This window comes from Gastrolobium bilobum, unplaced genomic scaffold, assembly GCF_033153095.1.
Source record: "Gastrolobium bilobum isolate Gb01-03AN ecotype WA unplaced genomic scaffold, APGP_CSIRO_Gbil_v1 utg34787, whole genome shotgun sequence".
NCBI classification, from domain to species: domain Eukaryota; kingdom Viridiplantae; phylum Streptophyta; class Magnoliopsida; order Fabales; family Fabaceae; genus Gastrolobium; species Gastrolobium bilobum.
In genome coordinates this window covers 98,171-123,211 of record NW_026897009.1, presented here as the reverse complement: position 1 = coordinate 123,211, position 25,041 = coordinate 98,171, and the positions used below count along the sequence as shown (strand labels likewise).

At 33.6% G+C, this 25,041-nt stretch overlaps 4 protein-coding genes across 5 annotated transcripts; 1 reads left to right on the top strand and 3 right to left on the bottom strand.

Moving 5' to 3' along the window:
• Positions 1 to 1,263: 1,263 nt before the first annotated feature.
• On the bottom strand, positions 1,264 to 6,225 carry LOC133303388 (la-related protein 1C-like). 2 transcript variants are annotated; one of them, XM_061503298.1, is made up of 7 exons: positions 6,048 to 6,225; positions 5,467 to 5,919; positions 4,546 to 5,140; positions 4,323 to 4,467; positions 4,160 to 4,250; positions 2,359 to 2,430; positions 1,264 to 2,196 (listed from the first exon to the last, which is right to left on the bottom strand). In XM_061503298.1, the coding sequence occupies exons 2-7, from the start codon at positions 5,902 to 5,904 to the stop codon at positions 1,954 to 1,956; spliced, it is 1,584 nt and encodes a 527-aa protein (XP_061359282.1). In that variant the 5' UTR covers positions 5,905 to 5,919; positions 6,048 to 6,225; the 3' UTR covers positions 1,264 to 1,953. The 2 variants fall into 2 exon arrangements, with proteins under 2 accessions (XP_061359282.1, XP_061359281.1); XM_061503297.1 differs by having other exon boundaries at positions 5,467 to 6,225.
• A 5,980-nt stretch (positions 6,226 to 12,205) lies between these two features.
• LOC133303403 (UPF0496 protein At1g20180-like) lies at positions 12,206 to 13,884 on the top strand. Its single transcript, XM_061503316.1, has 2 exons — positions 12,206 to 12,305; positions 12,486 to 13,884. Exons 1-2 carry the CDS (start codon positions 12,263 to 12,265, stop codon positions 13,586 to 13,588), a joined length of 1,146 nt encoding a protein of 381 aa, XP_061359300.1. The 5' UTR covers positions 12,206 to 12,262; the 3' UTR covers positions 13,589 to 13,884.
• A 681-nt stretch (positions 13,885 to 14,565) lies between these two features.
• On the bottom strand, positions 14,566 to 18,142 carry LOC133303391 (uncharacterized). Its single transcript, XM_061503300.1, has 6 exons — positions 17,831 to 18,142; positions 17,622 to 17,670; positions 17,391 to 17,517; positions 16,753 to 16,823; positions 16,540 to 16,612; positions 14,566 to 15,068 (listed from the first exon to the last, which is right to left on the bottom strand). Exons 1-6 carry the CDS (start codon positions 18,009 to 18,011, stop codon positions 14,907 to 14,909), a joined length of 663 nt encoding a protein of 220 aa, XP_061359284.1. The 5' UTR covers positions 18,012 to 18,142; the 3' UTR covers positions 14,566 to 14,906.
• A 1,870-nt stretch (positions 18,143 to 20,012) lies between these two features.
• LOC133303390 (probable 26S proteasome non-ATPase regulatory subunit 3) lies at positions 20,013 to 23,827 on the bottom strand. Its single transcript, XM_061503299.1, has 8 exons — positions 23,645 to 23,827; positions 23,346 to 23,536; positions 22,681 to 22,818; positions 22,458 to 22,594; positions 22,299 to 22,353; positions 22,112 to 22,222; positions 21,648 to 21,887; positions 20,013 to 20,842 (listed from the first exon to the last, which is right to left on the bottom strand). The coding sequence occupies exons 1-8, from the start codon at positions 23,721 to 23,723 to the stop codon at positions 20,330 to 20,332; spliced, it is 1,464 nt and encodes a 487-aa protein (XP_061359283.1). The 5' UTR covers positions 23,724 to 23,827; the 3' UTR covers positions 20,013 to 20,329.
• Between the last annotated feature and the right edge of the window lie 1,214 nt (positions 23,828 to 25,041).

Genomic DNA, 25,041 nt, shown 5'->3' with positions numbered 1-25,041 from the left:
CACGAAAGGAAAACAGATAAGATGGTGGCAAGATGGACTCAAAACTTTCGGTGTAATAGTTGTGGGTAAATTCATGATAAAAGGGGGGAAAAATCGACTTAAAAGGAATTATAAAAAAAAACATGGATAAAGATTTCAGACGTTTTCTAGGATCAGAAGGAACGCTATAGTGACCACTACGCGCGTTTCATTCTCTTCGATCTTATCTTTTTTTTGCTTTTTATGAAGTCGCACCGGGAGCTAGTGCTTGCTATCTAAGAATTGCTCCAATTTGTTTTTCCTTTTTTAGTAAAAAAAAAAAAAAATCAAATTCGGTACTCCCATAACAATACAAAAATTTCCGTCGAGGTGAGCGTGGCTGCCGTGACAGAGTAAAAAAAAAAAAAAGGTTAATAATAACATAATTTAGTGGTAGAGTTTAAAATATGTCATTACTAAATTTAAACACTGATATTTTAATTTAAGATATATGTTTGAAGTTATATTTTATTTTAAAAGTATAACTTCAAAATTATATTTAAATGCTCATTTGAATATGATTAAAAAAACACAAGAAGTCCCTAATTTCCTTAAAAAAATAATTTATAAAAATACATACAAACGAGTCTTAAGAGTTCACGTATAACTGATTTATGAGTTCACAATTACACTGTGATTACTCATTATTTATAACAAATACATGACTAAAGGTATAACTGATTTATGAGTTCACAATTACACTGTGATTACTCATTATTTATAACAAATGCACATACTGACTAAAGGTAGAGAGATCAAAGTGGTGAGTTGGGCAGTGGGTGAGTTGAGCAGTGCTGCATCGGTAGATTAACTTGAAAAATTGATAAGAAAATAAAATATTGTATATTAAAAAAATTAAATATAGAGGATATTATTATTTAAATTAAATAGGGCTATTTTATCTAAGAAATATGTTTGAACTGTTTTTCAATGATTTTTAAATTTTTTTTTTCAGAAGTTCGAAATATCTTCAGCAGAAAAACACAAATATTTTCTTAGATTTTTTTTTTTTTTAAGTTTATCTAACTATTCTAAAGAATGTAAGACAATGCCTATTTACAGTTTAATTATATAAATATTTATGTTACCACATTTATAATAATAAAAATGTAATTCATGTCAGGTTTAAAAATTTCTTGAACATTTAGAAGAATTAATTATCATAAAGTTATATTACTATTCTAAAATCATATAAAAAAAGACATAAATTTGATTAAAGATCCTACCTAACAGAGCTCTGGGAGACAACTGCTCATAGCAGGACTCACAATCCAGGAGTTTCACAAAGATTGGGTGGTTCAAGAGCTGGGCGCTCACCACGAACATTTACTTCTCCAACTTCACAATTGAAGAGAAAGAGATTTATTCTGACTCAAAATCATTTATGATGTACTGTTCCCTTTGTAGCATCCATCAATATGGATCAAAAGCACACATCAAACTATCAAACAATCTGCCACCTACTTAATGAGAGCAAACATAACACACAATATTATAGCCTAAATATGCAATCCTATAGCAAAAATATTAGGGCAGCATAGAATGAGCTCAAATTGATAAAAATACTTTCCCAACACGGGCCACCACAACCCACCAGAAAATATAGAATAAATCAGCCGCGGCAAATATAAAGCTATACAAAACCAATAACTCATTAAATCCGACTCAATCAAAATTCTAAATTCCTTCTATGTCTCTTTAACTTCTTTCTTTATCTTTAAGACCATAATAATTCTGAAAAATTCTTATTTCTTTCCCTACTTTGACTCAAAAATGCTACCAAAATCAACCTCGTGACCGCAGAAGGGAATCAAACTTCCAAAACCTATCCTACCATCCTCTCTAAAACAACCTTTTAAAATCAAGAGTAACACAGGACTAGATAGTAGATAGGGTTAAGCATTTTGTTATGGGGTGGATATACGGAGTTCAATTTTAATTGATAGCATCACCATTTGGGAGTTGAGAAACACTGAAGGACTCTTCAGTAGCATCACCATTTTTGGTAGGATCTGAATTAACTCGATCCGTCATAGCTTCGTCCAAAGTGATCTTTTCAAAATCAGCTGCAGGGTTATTGTAACTTGATCCACCAGGGGATACTGAACCAGAATCAGCCTGAAGCTTAGCAGAGGGCAGCCACTTCACCCACTCATTACACCTCCTCAACTTGTCACCCTGTAGTAGAGTTGATTGAGAGAAATTACCAGTTAAGAAATATAATAAATTGAATAGCTTTCAGACTATCGAAATATACATCACAAACATTCGTATACTGTGTCACTAACATTGCAAAGAACTGAAGGGAGATATGTATAGAAAATAAAATAAGAACTTAACCTGCACTTCCACGATAGTGGAAGTTTTCAATGCATCCAGTATCAATTCAATGTTGCTTGTCAAACTTTTGACCTGCAAAGCAATATTGTTTAGAGCAAAAACAAAAATAATATACTTGTACTATTAAAAGTTTAACTGACATCAAATAATGACTTGACTTCTGACAGTACATGAAAACCTATTGCCAATATAATGGTCGATGATCACTTCACAACCTATAGATTAATCTTAACAGTTAAAACTCTTGCGTGTTCACCAAAGTTTCTATATATATAGAGAGAGGGATAGCACTGTGGGGTGGTAGGATAACTGGATAAGGTGGAGATTGGCTTAAGGACACAGACAGACAAATAATATTACATTCAAGCATAAAGCTGTTTATGAGGCCAATGAAATATTGGTAAGGATAATTGTAGGTCTTGATGGGAGGAGGCGGAGCATTTTCAGTTCAACTGCATCAAATCTATGCCATAAAGAAGAAAAATAATTAAACTTTTAACTTCTATCAGTATTTTTAAAAAGAAACAGCCACATTTGTATGCTTTCAGTCAGATTAGGATTCTAAAGAAACAGCCAGAGAAATCTCATCCCACTGTAGTCACATTCTAAATTTTTCTCTTAAATGATAATATAATAGTAATAATAAATTATTTGGATGTAGAACACGCTTAAACACCATATCTAAAGCCTAGTAAAGCACATAACCATTCCTGACCAGTTCCTTCCATCATTCATATAGAGGGCTCTAAGCATGTTCGGTATGGAAATTTAGAGCAAAGGACAACAATATTGTGGCAGAAAATGGAGAAAAAAGCTATATATAATAATTGATATTTCAAAAAATATTTGGATGCAGAATAAACTTGAATACCATGCCTAAAGCTCAGGGAAGTATGGAAGTTGTATATAACCATTCCTGACCAGTCACTTCCATTATTCATATCGATGGCATTGTATATATTTCATATGGAGATTTCATGGCAAAGGACAACAACTCTATCAGTAAATGAAATGAGTGTTTCTATGATATTTCAAAAATATAATTTGGATTAAAATATGAATTATCCATCTATCTATAATATACCTATCCACCCCATCTACCTATGATAAGTTATTTTTTCCATAGGAACAAAGATCTTGCACAAACAACTGGTCAAATACCTCACAACTCATCAAGCTACAAACAACAAAATTGAAATTTAAGCATGCAATACCCAACAATTAACTGCAAAGTATGAAAAATAAGTCCAAACACAAATAAAACAAATCCAATTTGTTTATTTCTCCCCACCACCTGCAGCAGATTACTTCAATAATGCTGGGATCCTTTGCCGGCGAGATGAAGAGCTGAGTTGCCATCAAGGTATTAAAGGGCACCATAGAGTATGGATGCAAAATTTATTCCAACAAAAAACTAGGCAATTTATCATAAGAAAAGCAGAATGTTTTCTTGTAAGCAGCCAATAAAATCCCCTTTTTTTCAGTTCTATCATCCTGTTATATTTTTCCTTCAATTTTAACCTCTATTACTGCTTGTAAAGTAACAAGCCTCATCATGGTCAGTTATGAAAGTCAAAATCCACAAAGGTACCAATCTATCAAAAAAGTCCACTGCAAGCAAATGACTAGTACCGGCCTAAAATTACTCAACCATACAATCAAGAAGTACATTAAATATTACGAATATACATAAATTCTAGCAACAAATTTTGTTTCCAACTTATAACACAAGTTTGATATATCCAAAGGCTCTGCCAAGAAAATGTTGCAAGTATTGCTTAATCAAGCACAATTAACTTACTCGAGGGAAGCTTGCAATCAAAGTAATTGGAACCCAACCGTGTTCATCCATGTTGGACCTTAAAAATCCATCTCTCACCAAATTATCATCACTGTCAAAAACAAATCAGCAATGAATAGTAATTTCAACTACAAAGGATTTGTTAACAAACAAAGTAAATTACCTAAAGTAATAATCAATTTGTTTGACTATCATATCGGACAGGGGAGTTTCTGCAATTGGGATGAACATTGCAGGATGAGGTCCATGGGTGAAGAACGGCATACCCCGAAAGGGTTCCAATTGTAGTGTTGGAAAATAATAGAATTCTAAGAAGGAGGAGACGGAGCATTAGTTGTGTTCTGTTTTGTGGAAACACAATTGAATAATAGAATTAATAAACTGACCCGGAAATCCAACAGGGTTTGCAAAGGGTCGCAAAGGCTGAGGCCCCATAAATGGAGGATTAGGTGGCAGCGGCCTCACTAATTCCCTTGGGCTTGGAGGCATCCTCTGTTGGTGTACATGAGCATCTCTATTATTTGCATAATTTCCGCGATCATGATCGCGCCTGCTCCCATAATTATTATGATAGGAACCATCACCGCGTGGATGGTATCCAAAATTACCCCTACGAGAGGGACTCCGATGCTCATTCATCGGAGGCACAAAACCCCCAACTGGTGGTCTTGTATCCCATGTATTATTCCTGTAAGGATCTCTTGGAGAATGATCTGGGACCCCTGGTACCCCATTGGGAATGGTACTTGGAGGGATCTGAAGCACAGGAAAGGGGGGTGGTGGTGGTGGAAGTGGAAGTGGAAGATTTGGGGAAGGGTTGGAGAAGCTGTTTTGTTGTGCAGGACCAGGTCCACTGCTATTGCTGTTGCCGCCTCGCTTCATCGATCTTTGTCTATTAGGCATACCATGGTTCGTAGCAAGATTTGGTTTCACATTACTAGTAGCTTGTTTCTGAGGGGAGTGTGGTGAAGTAACAGGCCCCTACAAAATAACAGCAAGGTCATACATCCACATAAGACTGACAGACCGGTCACCACTATTTCTGTAAATACACGATCCTTCCTTAAGAAGATATGCCCATATAACTCTCTTTTTTTTTGGTGAAAATGCCCATATAACTCTTTAATAATGCTGAACAAATGCAGGAATAAAGAGACTACAATATAACAATGAACCTAAAGACCCCAAAGATTATTCCATAAATCTTTTCTTTTGTCAAATTAGCAGAATTTTGAAATAACAAATAGATTAAAATATTTTTCCCCAATGAACTAAACATGGAATTAAGGCTAGCATAGAAACCTAACCTGAGGAATGGAGGTTGATCCATCGGTGGCTATCTTGGTGGAAGAGGAATCAGATGCCAATTTAGGGGAAGGTTTGGTGGACTCAGATAAAGGTGGCCAAGAGACAGCACCCATTACAGGACCAACCTCGGCGACGCCATTGGAGGGCCTCTTCCACACGGGTTTCTTAGCATTACTCCCTTTATCAGCATCAGAGCTATCTACAGCAGCAGCATTAGAATTAACGGAATCAAGGGACGATGACGACGAAGAGGAGGAGGATGAGGAAGATGATGACGATGACGATTGATGGAGTGGTTCAGAGTCAGCACCGCGAACAACCTGGGCCCAAGGAGAAGGTAGGTTTTTTCGCGGGAACTTAGGGCTATCGGTGGTGGTGTCCGCGGCAGCACTAGTGGGCGAGTGATGATTAGAGGAAGACTCAGCTGTCGTAACCATTTCCGATTAGGGTTTCTGATAGATAGATGATTGATCAGTGTATAACACAAAGCATGGATAAATAAATCGCCAGATTAATAAATCGAATGAAGGTTAATGAAAATATTTATTTTTTTGATAAATAAATAAATAAAATAACGCACAAAAATTATAGAAAAAATAACGAGTTAGGGTTTATGTTGGTAGAATGGGGCAGGCAACTCCGATAAAATTCAGAGGAATCTTGCTCACGCGACCCACTCGCTCTTACTCTCACTCTCAACACAAAACCTGCGATCTCTTCCCCCTCTCCTCTTTCTGTTTTACGACTCACATAAACACATAAACACAAACTAACTCCAGCCTATCTGTTAAGAAACCTAATTTTAAACATTATGTTCACTTCTTCTTTTCTTTTTTCCTTGTCAATTTTATTTTTTATCCCACTTTATTTAAAAGAAAATAAAAAACTTGTTTACTGTGTTATCCTATTTCTTATGGGTCCTCGTACTCTCGTAGCTTAAGGAAAAATAATAGTAATACATTTTTATTTTTAGTAGTTAATGTTTCTCTTATTATAATAGATAATTTTATGAGATAGAATATTCTTATTATTAAATATTTTTACTATCAATATACTATTAACCATTGGATCCCACTTTTCAGCTGATAATTTTTAAAATGTTTATCAAGTGATGAAAAAAAAAACTTTTAATGTAGTACTAGATAGATGATTGGTCACTATATATTCTATTATTTGATATAATTTTATGAGTTCTGTTAATATTATTTTAATGTGTATTAGAATAAAAGGCAAGCCTCTCTTGCGTGGGTTTGTTTTCTTTTTATTCTTACTTTCCAAAAGCTTATTTTTTTCATTATTTTTTTTATATTAAAAATGAATTAGAATTAAAGGCAAAACAAATGTTTTTTAATTGTGTGTGTAATAATAAAAGTTTATATTTATCTCACTAGCTGTGTTTCAAAAGTATTTGATCTTCAAATCATATTTTAATTGGGTCTATTTGACAGTATTTCTAATTTTGTATTCTCTTCATCGCAATATAGATATTAGTTATAAAAATTTATATATTTACAGAATTATTTCTAGTTTTATTGTAGAAAATTTTTTCTACCACACACGATATATTTTCAGGAATATATCATGTAATGACTTTTTTTTTTTTTTTTTTTGCTTGATTTGGTGGATCTCATTTTCTTCTGAAAGGAATGTCTCTGTAGCATGCGTTACTTTTATGCCATGGCAGCAGAAAAGTAATTCTCATATATTTATTCAGATGAGGTAGGAAAACGATGAAAAACAAATGAAATTATATCTATTCAATGATAAAAAAAAAAATATACAGTGATTTCCAAAAAAGAAATGAGTATACTGTTTTTTTCATGTTAAAAAACCCGAATGGTTTTGAATGATTCTGTAAATTTGATTTCGTTATACTGTTAATACCCAATATATATTGGGTTTTATTTTTCTTATGTTGCATGAGACAAGTTGTCTCATGCAACACACAAAAAATGGGTGGGACCCGCTTTTTTATTTTCTCTCTCTTCTTTTTTAGTGGGTCCCATTCACTTTTTGTGTGTTGCATGAGACAACTTGTCTCATGCAACATAAGAAAAATAAAACCCATATATATTTTTTTCTCCAACAAAACATGTCCTTTAGAGAGTGTCTCGCAGGGACAATGACCATATTGCCACCTTTTAGGCGAAAATTTACTTGATTCCACGTCTAAAATTTTTTTTGTCAAAATGTCACGTCACAATTCCACTGGTCTGACAAGCGGAAATAGACTGGATACGTGTCAGCGTCTGAATGGTCAACCATTCTCGCTGAACTGCCCATCTAGAAAGACAGAATGCTGACACGTGGCAAAAGTACAAACAGCCAGAGAATGTATGTACTTTTGCCACGTGTCAGCATTCTATCATTTTAGCTGGGCAGCCCAGCGAGAATGGTTGACCATTCAGACGCTGACACGTGTCAGACCAGCAGGATTGTGACGTGGCATTTTGACAAAATAAATTCCAGACGTGGCAATCAGGTAATTTTTTATTAATGGAGTAGCAATATGATCAATGTCCCGTGTCTCGCACAATCAACATCAATCCAAGTCTTTTTATATGAACTTATTTATTGTTTTGGTCTTCCGATCTGTGAGCAGTGGCGGAGGCCAGGTACATCCTGGGTGTGGCTTCGGCTCAAGCTAAATTTTAATAAATTATACTTATTATATGTAATTATATAATTAATTATAATTTGGCTCAGGTTAAAATTATAATTTGACCCGGGCTACAATTTGTATTTTGGCCCTATCTAAAACTTAAAATATTTTTTGTCAGAGATTTGGGTAAGTTATATTAGGTTATGAGTTCAATTTTCACTTGTATAAAAAAAATATTTAATAAAATTATAATTTTTTTTGGTAGTGACTGCTCAGGTGCTCTATATTTAATATAATTTAAATATGGAGAGTTATATTTATAAAATTCTTATTTATAAACTCTTACAAAATACACTATGTACTCCTGGAAGTACACTAGGTAACACTATGTATTTCCGAGAGTATGTAGTATAATTTGCAAAAAAATTCAATTGTTTTTTATAAATGAATCATTCCTCAATTTAAATATATTATGATATAAATTAACTAAAGTTAAAATAAATAAATACATTGGCCGGCTCATATTTGAGCCCAGCTCCGCCACTGTTTGTGAGTTTTCAGTTGGATAGAAATATTATTGTTTATTTACAAAAAAAAAAAAGAAATATTATTGTTTGGGGTCAATGATGAATCAATTACTGGGCTCGACTAAAACCGGACTGAATTGTGAACATAAAATATCCACAAGGACACATGGAATATGCAGCAATAAGTTTTCTCACCCCAAAATCTAAGGACATATGGATTTTATTTTATTTTTATTTTTTTAAGTGAGGACATATTTATCTTTGTATTTTTAAGTGTATATTGATCAATATCAACTAAAATTTAAAAGTTGATATATTTTCACTTACTTTAAAGACAATCTTATTAAATAGTGGTATCTTAAAAAAGATGAAGGTTTGCAAAAGAAGCGAGCGCTTGATAGTGTTATCACATGCCTTCATATAAAATGGGATGACTGCAATTCCTTTAAAGACAATCTTATTAAATAGTGGTATCTTAAAAAAGATGAAGGTTTGCAAAAGAAGCGAGCGCTTGATAGTGTTATCACATGCCTTAATATAAAATGGGATGACTGCAATTCCTTAGATCAGGGCGGATCTGTATTGGTGTAAATGTGTGCATACATAAATTTTTGGAGAAAAAGAGAGAGAATTCAACAGAAATTAAAATTACAGGTCCAATTTAACCTCTTAAAAAAAAAATCGACTCTCAGTCTTTCTGAATTCCAAAATAAACCCGGTTAGTTGAAATTGTGGTTCTCTGAAATTCAAAGAAGACCTATATTAGTCTCTCAAAAAGACTAACATGAGTCTATTTTTTTTTTGATAACAACATGAGTCTATTTTAAAATTCAGAGAGATCACGAGTCAATTTTTTTCTAAGGGATTAAATTTGGTCCCGTAATTTTTGTTGAGGACTTAAAATGTACTTTATTTTTGTAGTAAGTTCCAGTTTCTTTTCTTTTTTTGTTTATATTCTTTTTATTTTTTAATACATTTAAAACTTTTTTTAAAAAAACAATTTGGGGGCATTGCCACCGATCCCCATTTCTAAATATGCAAACATAAATAAAATTCTTGGGCCCACCATTGCCTTAGATACCATATAATTCCTCCCGCTCGCGCATAATTAAGAGAAATGTTTGATATATTATGTAGGACTTAACAAACAATTTTGCTATAAAAAAAACAGTTTTATCTTGCATTTAGCAAGGCTGAATACATGAATCTAACCTACGAAGGAACGTGTATATATATATATATATATATATATATATATATATATATATATATATATATAGAGATTGATTTTAATTAAGGAATTAAAAGCACACCCAGTAAATATGAGAATATCTCGAGAAAACAAATGATAATTAGACAGTATAAGGTGAAAATGTTTTTATTTTATATTTAGAAGTGCAAAACCTTTTTGTATTTTTTATTTTAAAACTAAATCCCAAACCCATTGAAGTACATAATAAAATAAGTAACATGTTCAATTAAGGGCAAGAAAACTATCCCATTTAAAAACCGTAACATGCATGTTACAAGCATTAATGAAAGTTTCCTGAGCTTAGGTTCATTTTGTAAAAATAAAAAATCACAAGTCTCGTTAAAGATTTATTTTAATAACTAAATGGTGGTAGTAAAAAAAAAAAGAATTTCAGTTTGATTCTTAGATGTCATCTTTAGATGGGTTAAAATATATTCATCCACACTTTACCTTCTATTCCAGATTAGTCTCATAAAGAGCTGAAGCTTCTGGAAATAACGGAAGGAGTCAACTTGCTTCAAAGAAATAATTAGCACTGACTAACTAAAAAAAAATTATTGTAATATTTACTTGTAAATAACCATTAACATGAATTGAAGCATTCGAATCTTAACTGTTGAGGTGCGGGCCTACGTTATTAACTCGATTATCCTTCATTGCAGCTTGGAGGAAACGAAATTCTGAATAGGTGAAGTGACAATTTGTAATTCTTAGTTGTAGAAATAAAGAAGATGCAAGGTCCGTGGTTGTTACGAATCACGTGGCAAACAGATAGAGATTGAATGAGAGTTGCGGGACCCCACGTTAATATACTTCAATAGCGCCACCTGTGCTTCGTTTCTTTTACACAAACGCGTTCGTTATCAATGCATAGCTCAGGAAGGGTGAAGGACCAAGCTGTCTAACATGAATTTTCCAAAATCTTCCATAACTTTATGGAAGTATAATGGCTTCATGGCCAAATTTTTGCAAACTTAATTGGAATAAAAATCATTTTATATGATTTATATTGTCAATATAATTACGTTAATTATACGTATTCATGTAAATAATATATATATATATATATATATATATATATATATATATATTTACATGTATATAATTTTTCATTCGTATAATTTCCATAATTTAATTATAATTAATTTTATCTTATTTTTTAAACACACATTTTTATTCTATTATTTTACATAGATAAACGTTAAACATTATTTTTGTCAATACGATACAATTTTATATAAATTTAATTATTATTTACGAAACGTTCATATATTTATTTATACTCACAAAAACGGGCTTATACTTGTAGAAATTTATTTTCAGATAAATTATGCAAGGAATCTCACGGAAAATAAAATTTAGAAAGAAAAAAATTAAATAACAATGCTATGCAAAATGGATTCTTTATTGGAAGAGGAATACAATTTTATTACGACCAAATGTTTACGAAACCGTTCACCAAAGACCATAACATATACATCACGAATTCTTGTATGTCTTATCCTCGAAGAACGTATACATCATGAATCGATAAGTTTTAAGAAGTTGTGTGACTCCCATATTCTTTTGCAATTCTGCATAATACACTTCATTTATTTCAACAATTAGAATATGATAAAGTAAAATAATTCGTAGGATTGGATTTTTGTGTGCCATTTCATGAAAACAATTCGAGTAGGATGCTAGCTGGTTCTCCCCGAAATACGTTGAGGCGTAACAATTGACTGGACATCTAGCGGTAAAGCACTGTTTCGGTGCGGGCCGCGAGAGCGGTACCAAATCGAGGCAATTCAGTATCAATCTTTATTAAAAGTTGTTTCTAGCTCATTAATTTTTTATATTATTTATGTACCAATTAATAATGTTCCAATTATTAGTTATTAAAAAGTGAATTATCTTGTTATCAAAACCCGCTAATCATTCTATATAAACCAATAACTAAGACATTATTTTTGTTATAAAAAAAGGCTAATTAATGTTTCCCAAAAAATAAAAAGAAGCTAATTAATATGGAAGTTTAATCTTTCAAATCACGTTGCGGTTAATAAAAACTCCTTAAGACAATGGGTTTCGGGAATATCCCCTAAGAAGCACAAGTCGCTCATACTTAATTCGAACAACTTTGGATTGAAATATCATTAATTATCCTAAAAATGGTTGAAAAATTTAGTTTGCAAATGAGATTGGACTTGAATAACGAATACGACTTAAAAATTTGCGGGAGCTGTCCAGTGCCACGTAGGAGAACACTCCGTGCGAGGTAAGCTAAACTTGTAATCAAAGCCATAACACAGCATACACAACATCTTTCCCTAGATCTCTATCCCTCTCTATATATATACTCATTACATAAAAAACAAAAAGATAACCATAATAGAACTAGTTCTCATAAACATTTTTACTTTATGTAAGAGATGACAAACAACGGGTGGCTATCTCGCTTGCGAGGAAGAACGGGTATGTTTAATTTCTGAACACTACTCTTCTCTTTGGATCCACTTTTTCTTGAAATATTTTTTCAGCTTTGTTCTTTTAATTTGTTAAATCCCCAATGTTATTGGTAATTAATTAAAGTAAGTATTAATTGGCTCCAATAATTAATTAGCTAATGTATGAATTTCATTTTATGCAAACTAGGTAGATCACGGAAAGAATACAACGAAGACAGCTTTAGTGGCAAGCCAAACGTTAACAGAGAATACCTCAAAGCATTCAGAACAAAGTCTTACGTTGAAATATGCAACAAAGCCCAAGGACAGCTTGGAGAGACAAGCACGAGAGGAGGACTCTTTTCATTCTCTTCTTCACCGTCTTCCCCTCCTTCATTCATGAATCTTACGGAATATTTGCTGGAACCGCGTCAAGAAATTATAACAAACATCACGAAGAGTTTCAAGGTTCATCATCTTCTGGTGGATTACTTTGAAGCCAGCTTAGAAGCATGCCGTTGTTGTGACAAAATCCTTGAAGGTATCCATAAAACGCGACTTGCTTATGGAAGAGTTACAAAGATTGTTAAGCTAAGCAAAAGAGTAATAGGTGGTGGAACAGATATTATTGGAGATGACCAATCCCCTAAGGTTATCATCTATAGAGAGCTTGCTTCCTTCGTATTGCAAAATAACCCTTTGTCCAGAATTAGCCCCGTGAAGTTCCGTGACATTCACGACAGACACATGTTGCTTCTAAATAGATTAAAAACAAAGAGAGAGAAAATTCGAAGAGGATTAACAATAAAGAGAGTTTTGAAGAAGGTTGGAGGAATTGGTTTAGTCATTTCGCATAGCGCTCTTCTGGTGGCTTTACTAGTCTTAGCGTTGCATAGCATAATTGGGTTGGTGGCTGCACCTTGTATAGTGGGTAGCGTATTTTGTTTGTTTAAGAAAGGGTTCAGGTGGGTTCATAAGAGGTTCAGAACAAGTTCTTCTAAAAGACTATACGAGCAACTTGATGTTGCTGCGAAAGGGGTTTATATACTGATCAATGACTTGGATACTATGAGCCGTATGGTTAATAGGTTGCACGAGGAGGTAGAACACCGAAGAGAGGTTGCTGATATCTGTGTGAAGAGTGAAAATGGTGAAATACTTAAGGAGGTTGTGAGGGAATTTCACGATTACGAATCTAACTTTCTTGATCAGTTGGAAGAGCTTGAAGAGCATATCTACTTGTGCTTTCTCACCATAAACAGATCTAGAAGACTAGTTTTGCAAGAAATTACGGACAAACAACAACGTTAACAAAAATTCGATACCACTCTTTTCCTTTCATCTTTGTGGATATGTTTTGGGGGCCGCATGAGTCAAGTTCAATGAGAAACTTCTGCGCGGTGTCACACCCACCGTTCGGATAGGAAGCGTGAATTTCACGAGTGGATTTTTCTTCCCTTCGCTGCCCGGGTGATTTTGACAAGTGTTCATTGTTTCAATTTTCAAATAGTCATTTTAATTCTTTGATTTGCCAACAACATATCAATTAACATTTCATAAAATAAAAACCAAGCGTTCACATTAAGTAGTAGTGATTTTTATTAAGAATTGGATCATCTGCAGTTAACAAATAGCTGCGTCAGCTGCAGTTTAGCGATCTAATGCTTCATTTTTATTTTTATTTTTTAATTTTACAGTTATATTTTATAAGAAAATGAGATAACTTTTACGGTTGAGATTGCGTACATTTGTGTTACAACTGCAGAGAACCCATATCCTTTTAATTTGCTTAAGTTTTTTTTTTTTTTTTTATCGTTCTTCTTTTGGCTGGCTGTATTTTTTGCAGGGTAAAGCAGGCTTACTAATTTTGCTTTTGGGTTTAGAAAATAGGCATTGGTTCTCTATTTGCACTTCGGGTAGAATGTAAGACCAAAAGAGAAGCATTTTACAAAAAAAAATTTGAGTTATTTGAACAGTAAAAACGAGAAAGTAATAAGCAAGAATATTTAAATTCAATAGATACTAGATATATTTTGTTTTCATATAAGTTCCATCATATTCATATCTAAATATATTCGTAATTTTTAACTTTCTCAAATTCTTGATACTCAAACAAATATTAATAGTACATATCAAAAAGAAAATACTCGTTGATTGGAAGTTGAAATTCTTAAATTTAAATTTCGTAACAAACAACGAAAAATATAATAAATAAAGGAAATTAAGTGGCTATTAAATACTCACCTCTTACCAGTAATTATCTAAAAAAAGCGGACGAAGTGGTCAAAAATCAAATTATCATCTATTACTAACGTCAATGGTTCAAAAGATTAAATTTTTGAATAATAATTAGAAAATACAATAATAAACCAAAAAAAAAAAACTAAAACTCCAAAAGAATGGACTCTCAGTAGTCAGTAGCTCCAATATCATATTCTTATGGAGTTAGAGATTTATTTTAATCTAACATGATTGAACCACTTGGCATATACCATTGTCGAGTAAGGTTTCTCACCATCCGCACCTAAAAATTTCTCAATTTCATCCAGTTTGTGGCATTTGGGACCCCACTAAATGAAGCATCATATGGGGAAATCATTCCAAGCACTTCAATATGACACCATGCTTCTTACAGAGTCTCTTTTAAGGTGCCATCATTGGCCACTGCTTGCTTCAGATTACTGACTTCCTTCAATTTCTTGTACTCCTGAAGGGTGACAAGGGAAGCCTTGACCTTGAGCCAATCAGCAGGTTTTGGCATGATAATAGCAATGTATCCTTCTCTGTCAGCCTGAAGAATTTATAAAAATAAATTGATAACGAGAGAGAGAGAGAAAAAACAGATAGAAAAAAAATGTTAGAGAATATTTCATGGCATAAATACATGGTATTAGGATGAAGATAAAATACAACAAACTGGTGTGTGCCCTAAAAATCTCAAGGAAATATCCAAGTATTTAGCAGTAGCAGCAATCATTTTAACAGATAAATGGACCTCTAAGCCAACCATACACCATGGCTATCGCTGCACGGGTCGTGAACATCACTTCAGCTGTTAACTTCATGTCCCGTTGTCTGTGGTAATCAACTATTTCTAACACCTAGGATATTTCATAACTCTTGATTCATACATCTATATTTCATAATTCCTACCACATTTAATTCCACGGCTCCCCATCGATTTACTTGATAATATGATTTACATAAGGCAACACACTTTTGAGCCAAGAAACTTAAGGAGTGCCAGAATAAACATTTACAGCGTGCATTACAACCATTCTGTTCTCCAGCACTATTTCTGAGATGAAACAGTTTTTTCTGATTCTGTGTCTTGGAAGAGTTTTGAGAATCAGAATTACTTTTGTTAACACATTTTATTTTTATTCCGAGTTTTCTATCCATTTATGTTCCCGGAAACAGAAATTGAAAAAAAAAAAAAAACTGATTCTGGGAAAGTTATCATGCACACCCTTAATATTATATGAGCCTAATAAAAAAAAAGTAACACAAAATCACAAAAGTATTCGAACATTATGAAAAGCAATGTACAGTACAGCAATTTTGGCTGCGTGAGAGAGAGTTTTCCAAAATATAATGTTCTGTGCAGAAGCATCCACCAAGGTACAGTTATAGATAGGCTCTCTTCCTCCTTAGGGGTTTGACAAGATTGAGGATGGTATCAACCTTCTTAGGTTGCACACGGAAGAGTGGGTGGAAAGAATATTACTATGAATAATTTCTAGCTTTTTACATGCATATTTCCACCGACCTATGAGCCATAAACATAACTTCTTGAATCACACTACAACAAGGCATCAGCATCTCTTTCTTCGCATTATTAATTGTGCTAGCATGGGACTACAGCACCTCTAGAATACCCATTGATCACCATAAGCAAGACTTGGCACACATTTAGTTTTATTGCTACACAATGCCACTAGTAGTTCATGCTAAAACTTCAATTGCAAATAAAATAAAAAATAAAAAATCCTGTTTTAAGTAATCGCTACAAGCCCATTTGGACAAATTAAGTTAGAAAAGATAACACTATAACAGTAATACTGGGACAGATTTGATTATGAAGCAGGTTAGCAGCTCAAACACATTTTACTGTCATTGTGAAATTAAAGATGCAAAGGACAATACATGTTTATAATTCTTCATTGTAATATGCAGAACTATTTCTCCAGTTACAAGAAAGTTTTATCGATGTTATCCCCGCATCAAAACATCAGACAGGATAAAAACTTAGTTATTCTTACCGAAACATTAAGCAGTTCTGGCTGCTTTATTAATTGTTGATTCACTTCCAAAAGGGAGCCTTTGACACAACACCTATGAAAAGTCACCACTAGTTAAGCTATCAAACAATTTAGAGGTCATCCAGAAAGAAGAGTTGCTGAAGCACACAAACAAACAGACACACATATAAATAAACCATAGATCATACGGATGTATAATAATAGAGAACTTACCTCACAATATAATAATCATTTTTGGTAGAAATTTTGCACAAAGCCGTGTTGGACTCAAAGTGTTGAGCATTCTGCATAAAGATACATCCTATTTTAGAAACACAGAAGAAGAGAAAAAGCTATTTCAGAAAGTGAAATGTTTTGAAACGCACAAAAATTCACCAAACAGTAATATTATGAAACATGCCTGAATGATTTATTAGCATATCATAAACAAAGAGATATTGCAAGTAACAGATAAGAACAAACTCTGCATTTTCATGAACACACCCACTTGCAGAAATAATATATAATATCATTCAACGGTAGGTCCATTTCTCAACAACAAAGCCATTCCATTTGTAAAAGTAATATCAGTGATATTAAAGCATTTTTAATTTTTTACCGAATAGGAATTAGGAAATAGCCTTTTTAATCCTTCATATATATGTTATAGACTTAAAGTGATGCAACACTACACTGGCCTTCTTTTTAGTTGTATAATTGTATGTATGTATGAAGATAAGAATTTCACCATAAAATTGACATATTTTAATTTTCAATTACAAGTTCTATTAATGATATATAGAGAAAGGTTATAATGTAATATATTCTTTTTTCAAGCAAAGCAGGAGAGGGAGAAAATTGAGAAAATGTACCTTCTTTCGCTTTCCAGTGACCTTCACCCCGCTGCGATCAGACTTTCCAACATTGAAATCTACGGCTGTAATTCCACCTTCATCCTTGAAAGCAATGTGGGAAGGAGCCAACCCGATCACACACAAACTTTAAGGTCACAGAGAACAAAAAACATTACCGACACATTTCAATTTGAATTTGAACCTCAAAACAATTAAAAGATTAAGTGCAAGAACAATATAATAGAATACCCATTGGCGTGCCGGTAAACGTACTGATCGTGAGCTGGCTTCATAAAATCTGGAGACCGAAATAACCGAGCAATGAAGAAACATCAAGTTTGATTTCAACAAATAATTAATTGTTCTCGTAAATATCAACCGAAATTGAATTGAGGTTTAGGGTTTAAAAAAAATGACCTGGTTTCAATTAGAGGAGTTAAGTGAGTAAAAAGGATTACCTAGAGCGAAGTAAGTGGAAAAGTTGGATTCAACGGCGGAAGGAGGAGTGAGGGGAAGATCCTGCACATCAGGGAGTATAAGCTTCTCCAACTCTTCCTCTTCCTCTTTTTTCTCGTCATGTCGTTTAGTTTCTGAACAGTTCAATTCGTCGACCATCTGGTCCTGGTTTATGGTCGACATTGTATTTGTATTTTAAATTTAAATGAGAAAGAAATTGCAATAATCACCCTTTACAAGCTGCAGTCTACAACTAGGGTAGCACCTCAGATAGTGGCCACGGCCAGTTTCAGGTTTCAAAACAACGCAAATCTGGTAACAGAATCAACTAATAAGTAGTTTGTACTCGGTAAGTAGAAGGTAACGACAATCTAGGATTCTCTTCCTCTTATGTTTTTGTCCAGCTAAATCTAATTGGGCTTCCGTTACTCAAAACTTTTTTAACATCTACTTGGAAGGGCCAATGTTTACTCAAATAAATGTCATGAGGGTCCAAATTGGTAACAACCGCTTACTGCTCATTACTTCACGGGCTTAATGTACCTGCTTCTTCATTGGGCTTACATCAACAGCCCAATAGAGCCCATAAATTTTTTTAATCGTATGTTTGGATGAGTAATTTTGTATTTATAAGTATAATGAAATAAAATGTTTGTAAAGATGAATAAAGAATGAATCCGAAGGTTATATCATATATCTCATTTTAGTATTTATTCAAAAATGAAAATTCTCTCCCTCGGATTCAATTAGGATACAATAGAAATAAAAGCCTGAAAAGAATAATAATAAAAATAAAAGCCTAGCCCTGTGAGATATCTATTGGAATGGTGACAGACTACCAGCTAATTAATATCGTGAATCTTCACTTTCTGAATTCGTGTGTTTCAATCTAATGGAAAAATCTTTGGTACCACAGTTGTACTCAAGTGGGTACAACTTTTTTTCACTTTTGGAAAAAAGTGTAATATGGCGGGAAAAATAAATTTGAAAAAATTTGAAAAGTGTTAATTTTTTTTCTAAAAGTAGAAAAAAATTGTACCCACTTGAGTACAACAGTTGTACCAAAGATTTATCTCAATCTAATAAAAAACTCAAAGATTCTACATAGTACATGCCATTTTGAAAAGCTAAAAGAGCATCTGAATCGTGCATTAAACTTGCAACACTTCTGGAATGTTTCTGCTTTCTAAAGCAGTGAGATGCAACTAATACACAAAACACAACACTTTGCCCTTAAACTTACAACATAGCATATATAGAAATTCGGGGAATTAATGTTTCCCAATTCCCAACGTAATAACAGTATTCATATTACAATAATTTATAGTATAATTTGAGCTAAGATTCATTTTTCAACTTAGTTGAGAGCTGACATATCATTCAACATGTGTCTTTTATTAGATATGGTTCATATTTCGCTTAGTAACGAGAACTCTTGGTATCAGGATCAGCAAAAAGACAACTAGAGTCCTGCTCCAAGATGAACGCTCCCAAACCCGTAGAGGCTAAATACTGTTATAGGCTTCTAATTTATTGTAATTTTCTTAATAATTTATACCTTAACAACCATGTAAATTTACAAAAACAGGTGTTTAACCATCATCTATAAATTTACTCCCTACAAAATTTATGAAACTAAAGTTCACCTGTAGTACAATGACATGACGTGTTCCTTAAACAAGCCATCCCATCTCTCGATGGACAAGCTGCATGTCTAAAGCACGTTTGGTACAAGATATATTTTAGGATTCTCAAAAAATTAAATTTTTTTAAATTTTTAATTTTCGAATATTATCGTAAACTGAATCTTTTCATCATATTTCTGAAAAATCAAAATTTTCGGATAAAAGAAAAAAATTCTTCTCTACCAAACACCTCCTACAGTACATATGAATCTTCTTTATCACCACATGATGAAAAAACTGTATTTATAAAAAAAAAGCCAAATTACTGAATGAACCTTCACAAACATTCACAAATATAACTAGATTACTCGGTTCAAGAGGCACCATGTCCCTGTAGGGACTGCTCTCAGCCCTTGAACGATTGTTACCTAAACTTTGCCTTAGCCTACCCTCTCCCTCCTCCACACGAGATGGTCTTTAATCCAATCTCCATCCCAAATGGGAAAGGGAGGATATCATCCGAAGGCCCTGAGAAAATGATTGATTCACGATAGAAAACAAATTATCACATTATGATTCAGTAAATCCTTCAGAGTAAACAGCTTTGAATGATAACAAACTTTTGAACAGAATCACTAGCATGGCCCGAAATAATTGAATTTTTCTCTTCATATCCTAAACCATAATTCTCCCAACAAGGAAACAAACCACAGCTGTCATCATGGATGGAAACAAACAGTAAAGATTTCAATATGGTAAGATACTTCCACCTTTTGAAAAGGTAATGATAATGGAAATTCTTCAAAAGGGAAATATGAGCAAAAGTTGCAAATAAAAGAGATCCTGATTGCAAATGAAAGGGTAAGACAATCATTATCAGAAATCATCGTCATCCTCCTCTGCAATATGCTTAGCAAGTTCTTGTTCTTGCTGTTGTCTTTCTCTTCTCTTTTCCGCACTTTCCTTTTCTTTGTGCGTGTTTGGTGGGAAACGAAGTGCCCGAACAGCTTCATTGTGCATGTTAAGACAGAAGGCGATCCGAGAATTAAAAGCCAACTGAGGCTCATTACTGGAGTAAATATCTCCAGTTTCCTTCGAAACCATCCACCCATTTGCATGATCCAATGTCGCATCAATTGCCCCATCACGAATAGCCTTTGATACAATGCTCTCAGCATCAGCAAGGGGATTTGCAGAGTTCAACCTTAATTTTTTAGCAACATCAGCTAGTGAGATGCGGGAATAGGAGATGCTGATGTTGCGCAAACCAGTCCTGATGACATTATGCCGCAGACGAACAATCAAATTATGAGTTCTGTCTGCACTGAAGGTGGTTGCAAACTTATTTGCAGTATTCCTAAATAACTCCAAGTCTCCAATCCGGACAGCCTGAAAATTCCAAAACATAAGTTAACACTAACACAAAAAGGTAATATAGCAAATAACATTACTATGGATGACAAATAACATCCAAGAAAGTACCAAAGCTTCAATAAAGGCACAACATATGCATAAAGTTGTGTTTCGATACAGTTGATAACTAACTCAGGACCTCAGTTTTGCAAGAGAGGTTGATCACAGGCTATTGTCTAGAGGAAATATAAAATAAGTCAGGGAAAAATCCAACAATTATTTCTCAAGTGATTACTTATTAACATCACTTTGAACATTGTTTACAAGTTAAGAGGTTAATTGTTCCAAATCTTTGTCTCCCAAAATATTTTTGTAACTGCATAGCTCAGATGCTTTTCCACAGAAAATGTCACATTTATGTTCAGTAAAAATTCTTTAATGGTGCCACTTCCATGTATCTCTCCTAGGCAATTTTTTGGGAGCTGTGGTATGGACTGACAAATGTTGAGATATACAGTAAATTTAATCAATGCACTGATAAAAGGAAACACAAAAGAACAAAAAAAACAAAGAAATCAAATTGTAAACCTGATACAAAGCACATATGGACCAATACCAAGCCCAAAAAAAAAAAAAAAACAAGTGGAGGGCATAGGACGTACATCAAAACATGATGAAACAACTGGAGGACTAAATGTATATTCAAGACAGAAAAAAAGGAAGTTCACTTGCGACTAAGAGAGATAAAGGGACTCTGACTGAATGAAATAATCATAATAATGTTAGAATTAGCATAGAGGGATATGATTATGACCAGTTGCGGATCATAGTATTGACTTACATTCGTAAGCTCAAAATAAGGCCTCAAGGCCTTCTCCATTTGCTTCTGCATAAAGACAGTCCGCTCAGGTATCTCTCCCAATAGTAAACGCACAATCACAGCCCACTTGTTACATTGAATTCGAAAACCCCGTGCTGCAACCGGAGCTTTCCGAGCAGCTTGCAGGAGAGACTCTTTTGCATCTGTATACTCCAGCTGAATTGTCCGAATTTTTCCAAGGTAGAAGAGATAACGACAGAACTGAAATAGAAATACAACAAATGCAGATACGTGAATGAAAAATTAACTAAGAAATAGAATTTTAACAGCAATAGACTAAATAAACAACTATTGACACATAGTCATTAAGTAGGTTCAGCACAAAGGCTTTACCACAAATTAGCTCTGAGCACTGGAATAGAAGGTAAAGATTATTTACCACAAATAAATCACTTTTAATGCTCAGGATAACAGAGCAATTATACCTGCTGGTTTGAATGTGCTTCAAATCGTGGAGCCTTGGACCTCAACTTCTCTGCCTGATCATATAGGTTGTAGTGAAGGTAGTTACGAAGTAACAAGTTAAGAAGTGTTTCCTGCATTGCATTATGAGGTAAGTACTAGATCATAAGCTCCCATGTAAAAAAACCTCCAAGTAAAGTTGAAACAAACCTGACCCAACTCATCATGGCGCAGGGTAGCAATCCTGTGCAATGCAAGGAGGTTTCTGAAAACAAAAATTTCAAAACTTACTTAATATATGTGAATTAAATATAATTTAGTTTAAAACCTCCTCATGTCATTCATTACATAGATAAGCACTTAACTCACCCCCGAATTTCAGCAAGATCTCCCGTAAGCTCATAGCTATATGAATAGTAAAAATACAGTCTGGATGCAATAACGTCAAGAGTTCTTCTGTTCAGGTTCTTTACCCAAGCAATGCTTTCTGAGGAACAAGCTTTGGCCTAAAAAGAAAAAACAAATGAACATTAGTATATAATCAGTTGTCAGTTGGTATAGTTGAAAAAATATTAGCAAGACAGGGACTGACCTCGTTGTATTTTTTCTGATCAATCAGAAAAAGTAACACAAGGAGGTAGCAGTAGATTTCTAGCTCAGGCAACAGGTGTTTCACCGGTGTTTGAATAGCAGTTGTTGCAGCATCAACTTCCATATCGTGATCATCCTCCTATATAATCAGCGACAAAGCTATTACTTGAAAGACCATAAAAACATAAGAAAACAACCCAATATTTCCTGAGGAAGACCAAACCAGAGAATTGGAGCAAAATACTGTGCTTATTGACCCGCATCCAGTTCTCACTCTTCAGTCTTTAAACAGAATCAAAATAATGCAAATTTTCCACAAATGTGTGATTAATCAGAGAATCAATATCTATCTCACGAAATTTCGCATTGAAAAGAAATTTTTGTCTTCATCGTTCAATAGCAGAACTAACTTACTAAGCCAACAGATGCTATTTTTTAGAGAGGTCACCATCTGAGTATGACGGGAAACAAAGTTTCATCACAATCACACCATTTATCTGGCAGCTTACTAGTTCATACAAAATAATTTTCACACATTCATTACGACTACCCATCTTCATAATTTAAATCAGGATTTAAAAATTAAGAACACTAAAAAAGAAAAATCCAAAATCTTACTCAATAGGAACAACCCCTGTATCTAACATAAAAGTTATACAAGTGTACCTTGGGAAGATAGGCAGACAATCTGGCATGAGCCTCAGAACCAGGAGTAAGAGCAAAATCGAGAAAAGATGAGATAATGGACGCTGTCAATTTGCGCCTCAATGCAATTGTAAGGCGAACAGCACGAGCAATTCTGCGAACTTCCTTCGAGTACGAACCAGTCTCGATAAGAGATGCTATCTCCTTCAAATCTATGAATCCGAATCCGAATTCCAAAAGACAAAAAAAAAAAAAAAAGCATGGAATGATTTAGAAACGCGAAGTCGCTACAGTAGTGGTATTTAGACGGAGATTCTTACGCTGCAAAGTAGATGGAACAGGTGAAGAAGCAGAGTTCGTAGGCGTGGAGCTATCTTTCATCTCAAGGTCTTGAGTCATCTTCAACAAAATCTACTGAAACAGCACAAGCGAGCAAAATTTGTGAGAATCTGATGCGAACCCTAACCAGATGAACAAGTAAGAAACGTTTAAGACTCAAGAGGAAGCAAGCTCACATAGCTACCACATGCCTTTTGTGGGGAGTTTAAACGCAGCGTTGCACAAGGGGGACTTTTTTTTTTTCAGGATGGGGATTTTATTTATTTAATTGTTAATTTGGTACAATAGGACGGGGATTTTAATTTGCAATCTTCTGACCATATATTTTATAGAAGCCCGTTTCGTAACTTACAACTAACTTTAGGTTTGATGGGCTTTCATATGGTCCGGTTTAGAAATTCTCGTTATAATATTTAATTATTATTAATCAAATAATATGGCTAAATTCTGTATTTCTTTTTTGACTGACTAGATATTCTATTTTATAAAGTAAGAGCAGGAAAGTAATCTCATATATTAGAAAATATCTACGTAAATATCATATATAATTTAATTTGCATGCTAAATTAATAAAACATTATAAATGAATATGACATCAATTCTTTCCATAACTTATTATCCTCAACGCAGATAAATTTTTTGACTCAACTGGCCTAAATATTAGTAAACTATTGTTGTATCTACGGTAGTTAAATTTTAATTTATCATTATGATTCTTTTTTATCAAAAAATTTTTATTAATATTCTAAATATTTTTACATTTTTATGATTTTTTTACATCATGATTTTTTATTCCGTAAAATTTCAACTTTAACTATGTTTTGTTTTGTACCTAATTCGTTCAGTCTACAAAATTGAACAAACCAAGAGCCATAAAAAACCATATAAGATGTGTAAAGCCAATAAAAATTGGCGATTTATTGATTTAAGACCACTCCCACGATATCTTTTACCACGACCATGGCCTAGACCTACAACAAAATAATTTTTTTAGAGTTTTCTTCACCGTTTCAACAAATAACTGATTCGGTTAAATCAGGTAAGACCATAAGAGTGGAAAAACTCTATCTATCAAGTTTTAAACATAGTTACATACGTAGGACTCAAATTTAATCACATTTTCGCACACATCACTTAAAATTTTTGTATAGCTTACTTTTGACCTCCACTTATTCCTCTATCCTGCATTCTATGCAATTTGAATACATAATCTAATATTAAATACAATTGCAATCACTATTTAGGGTTCATTTGGTGGTTAAACTACAAAGAACATATTAGGATAAGACCATCATATTATGCTCTCATCGAATGTTTGGTAAACCAACAAAATATGATAAGTTTTTACTGTTGATTCATTTTAGCTTACTTTTGACCT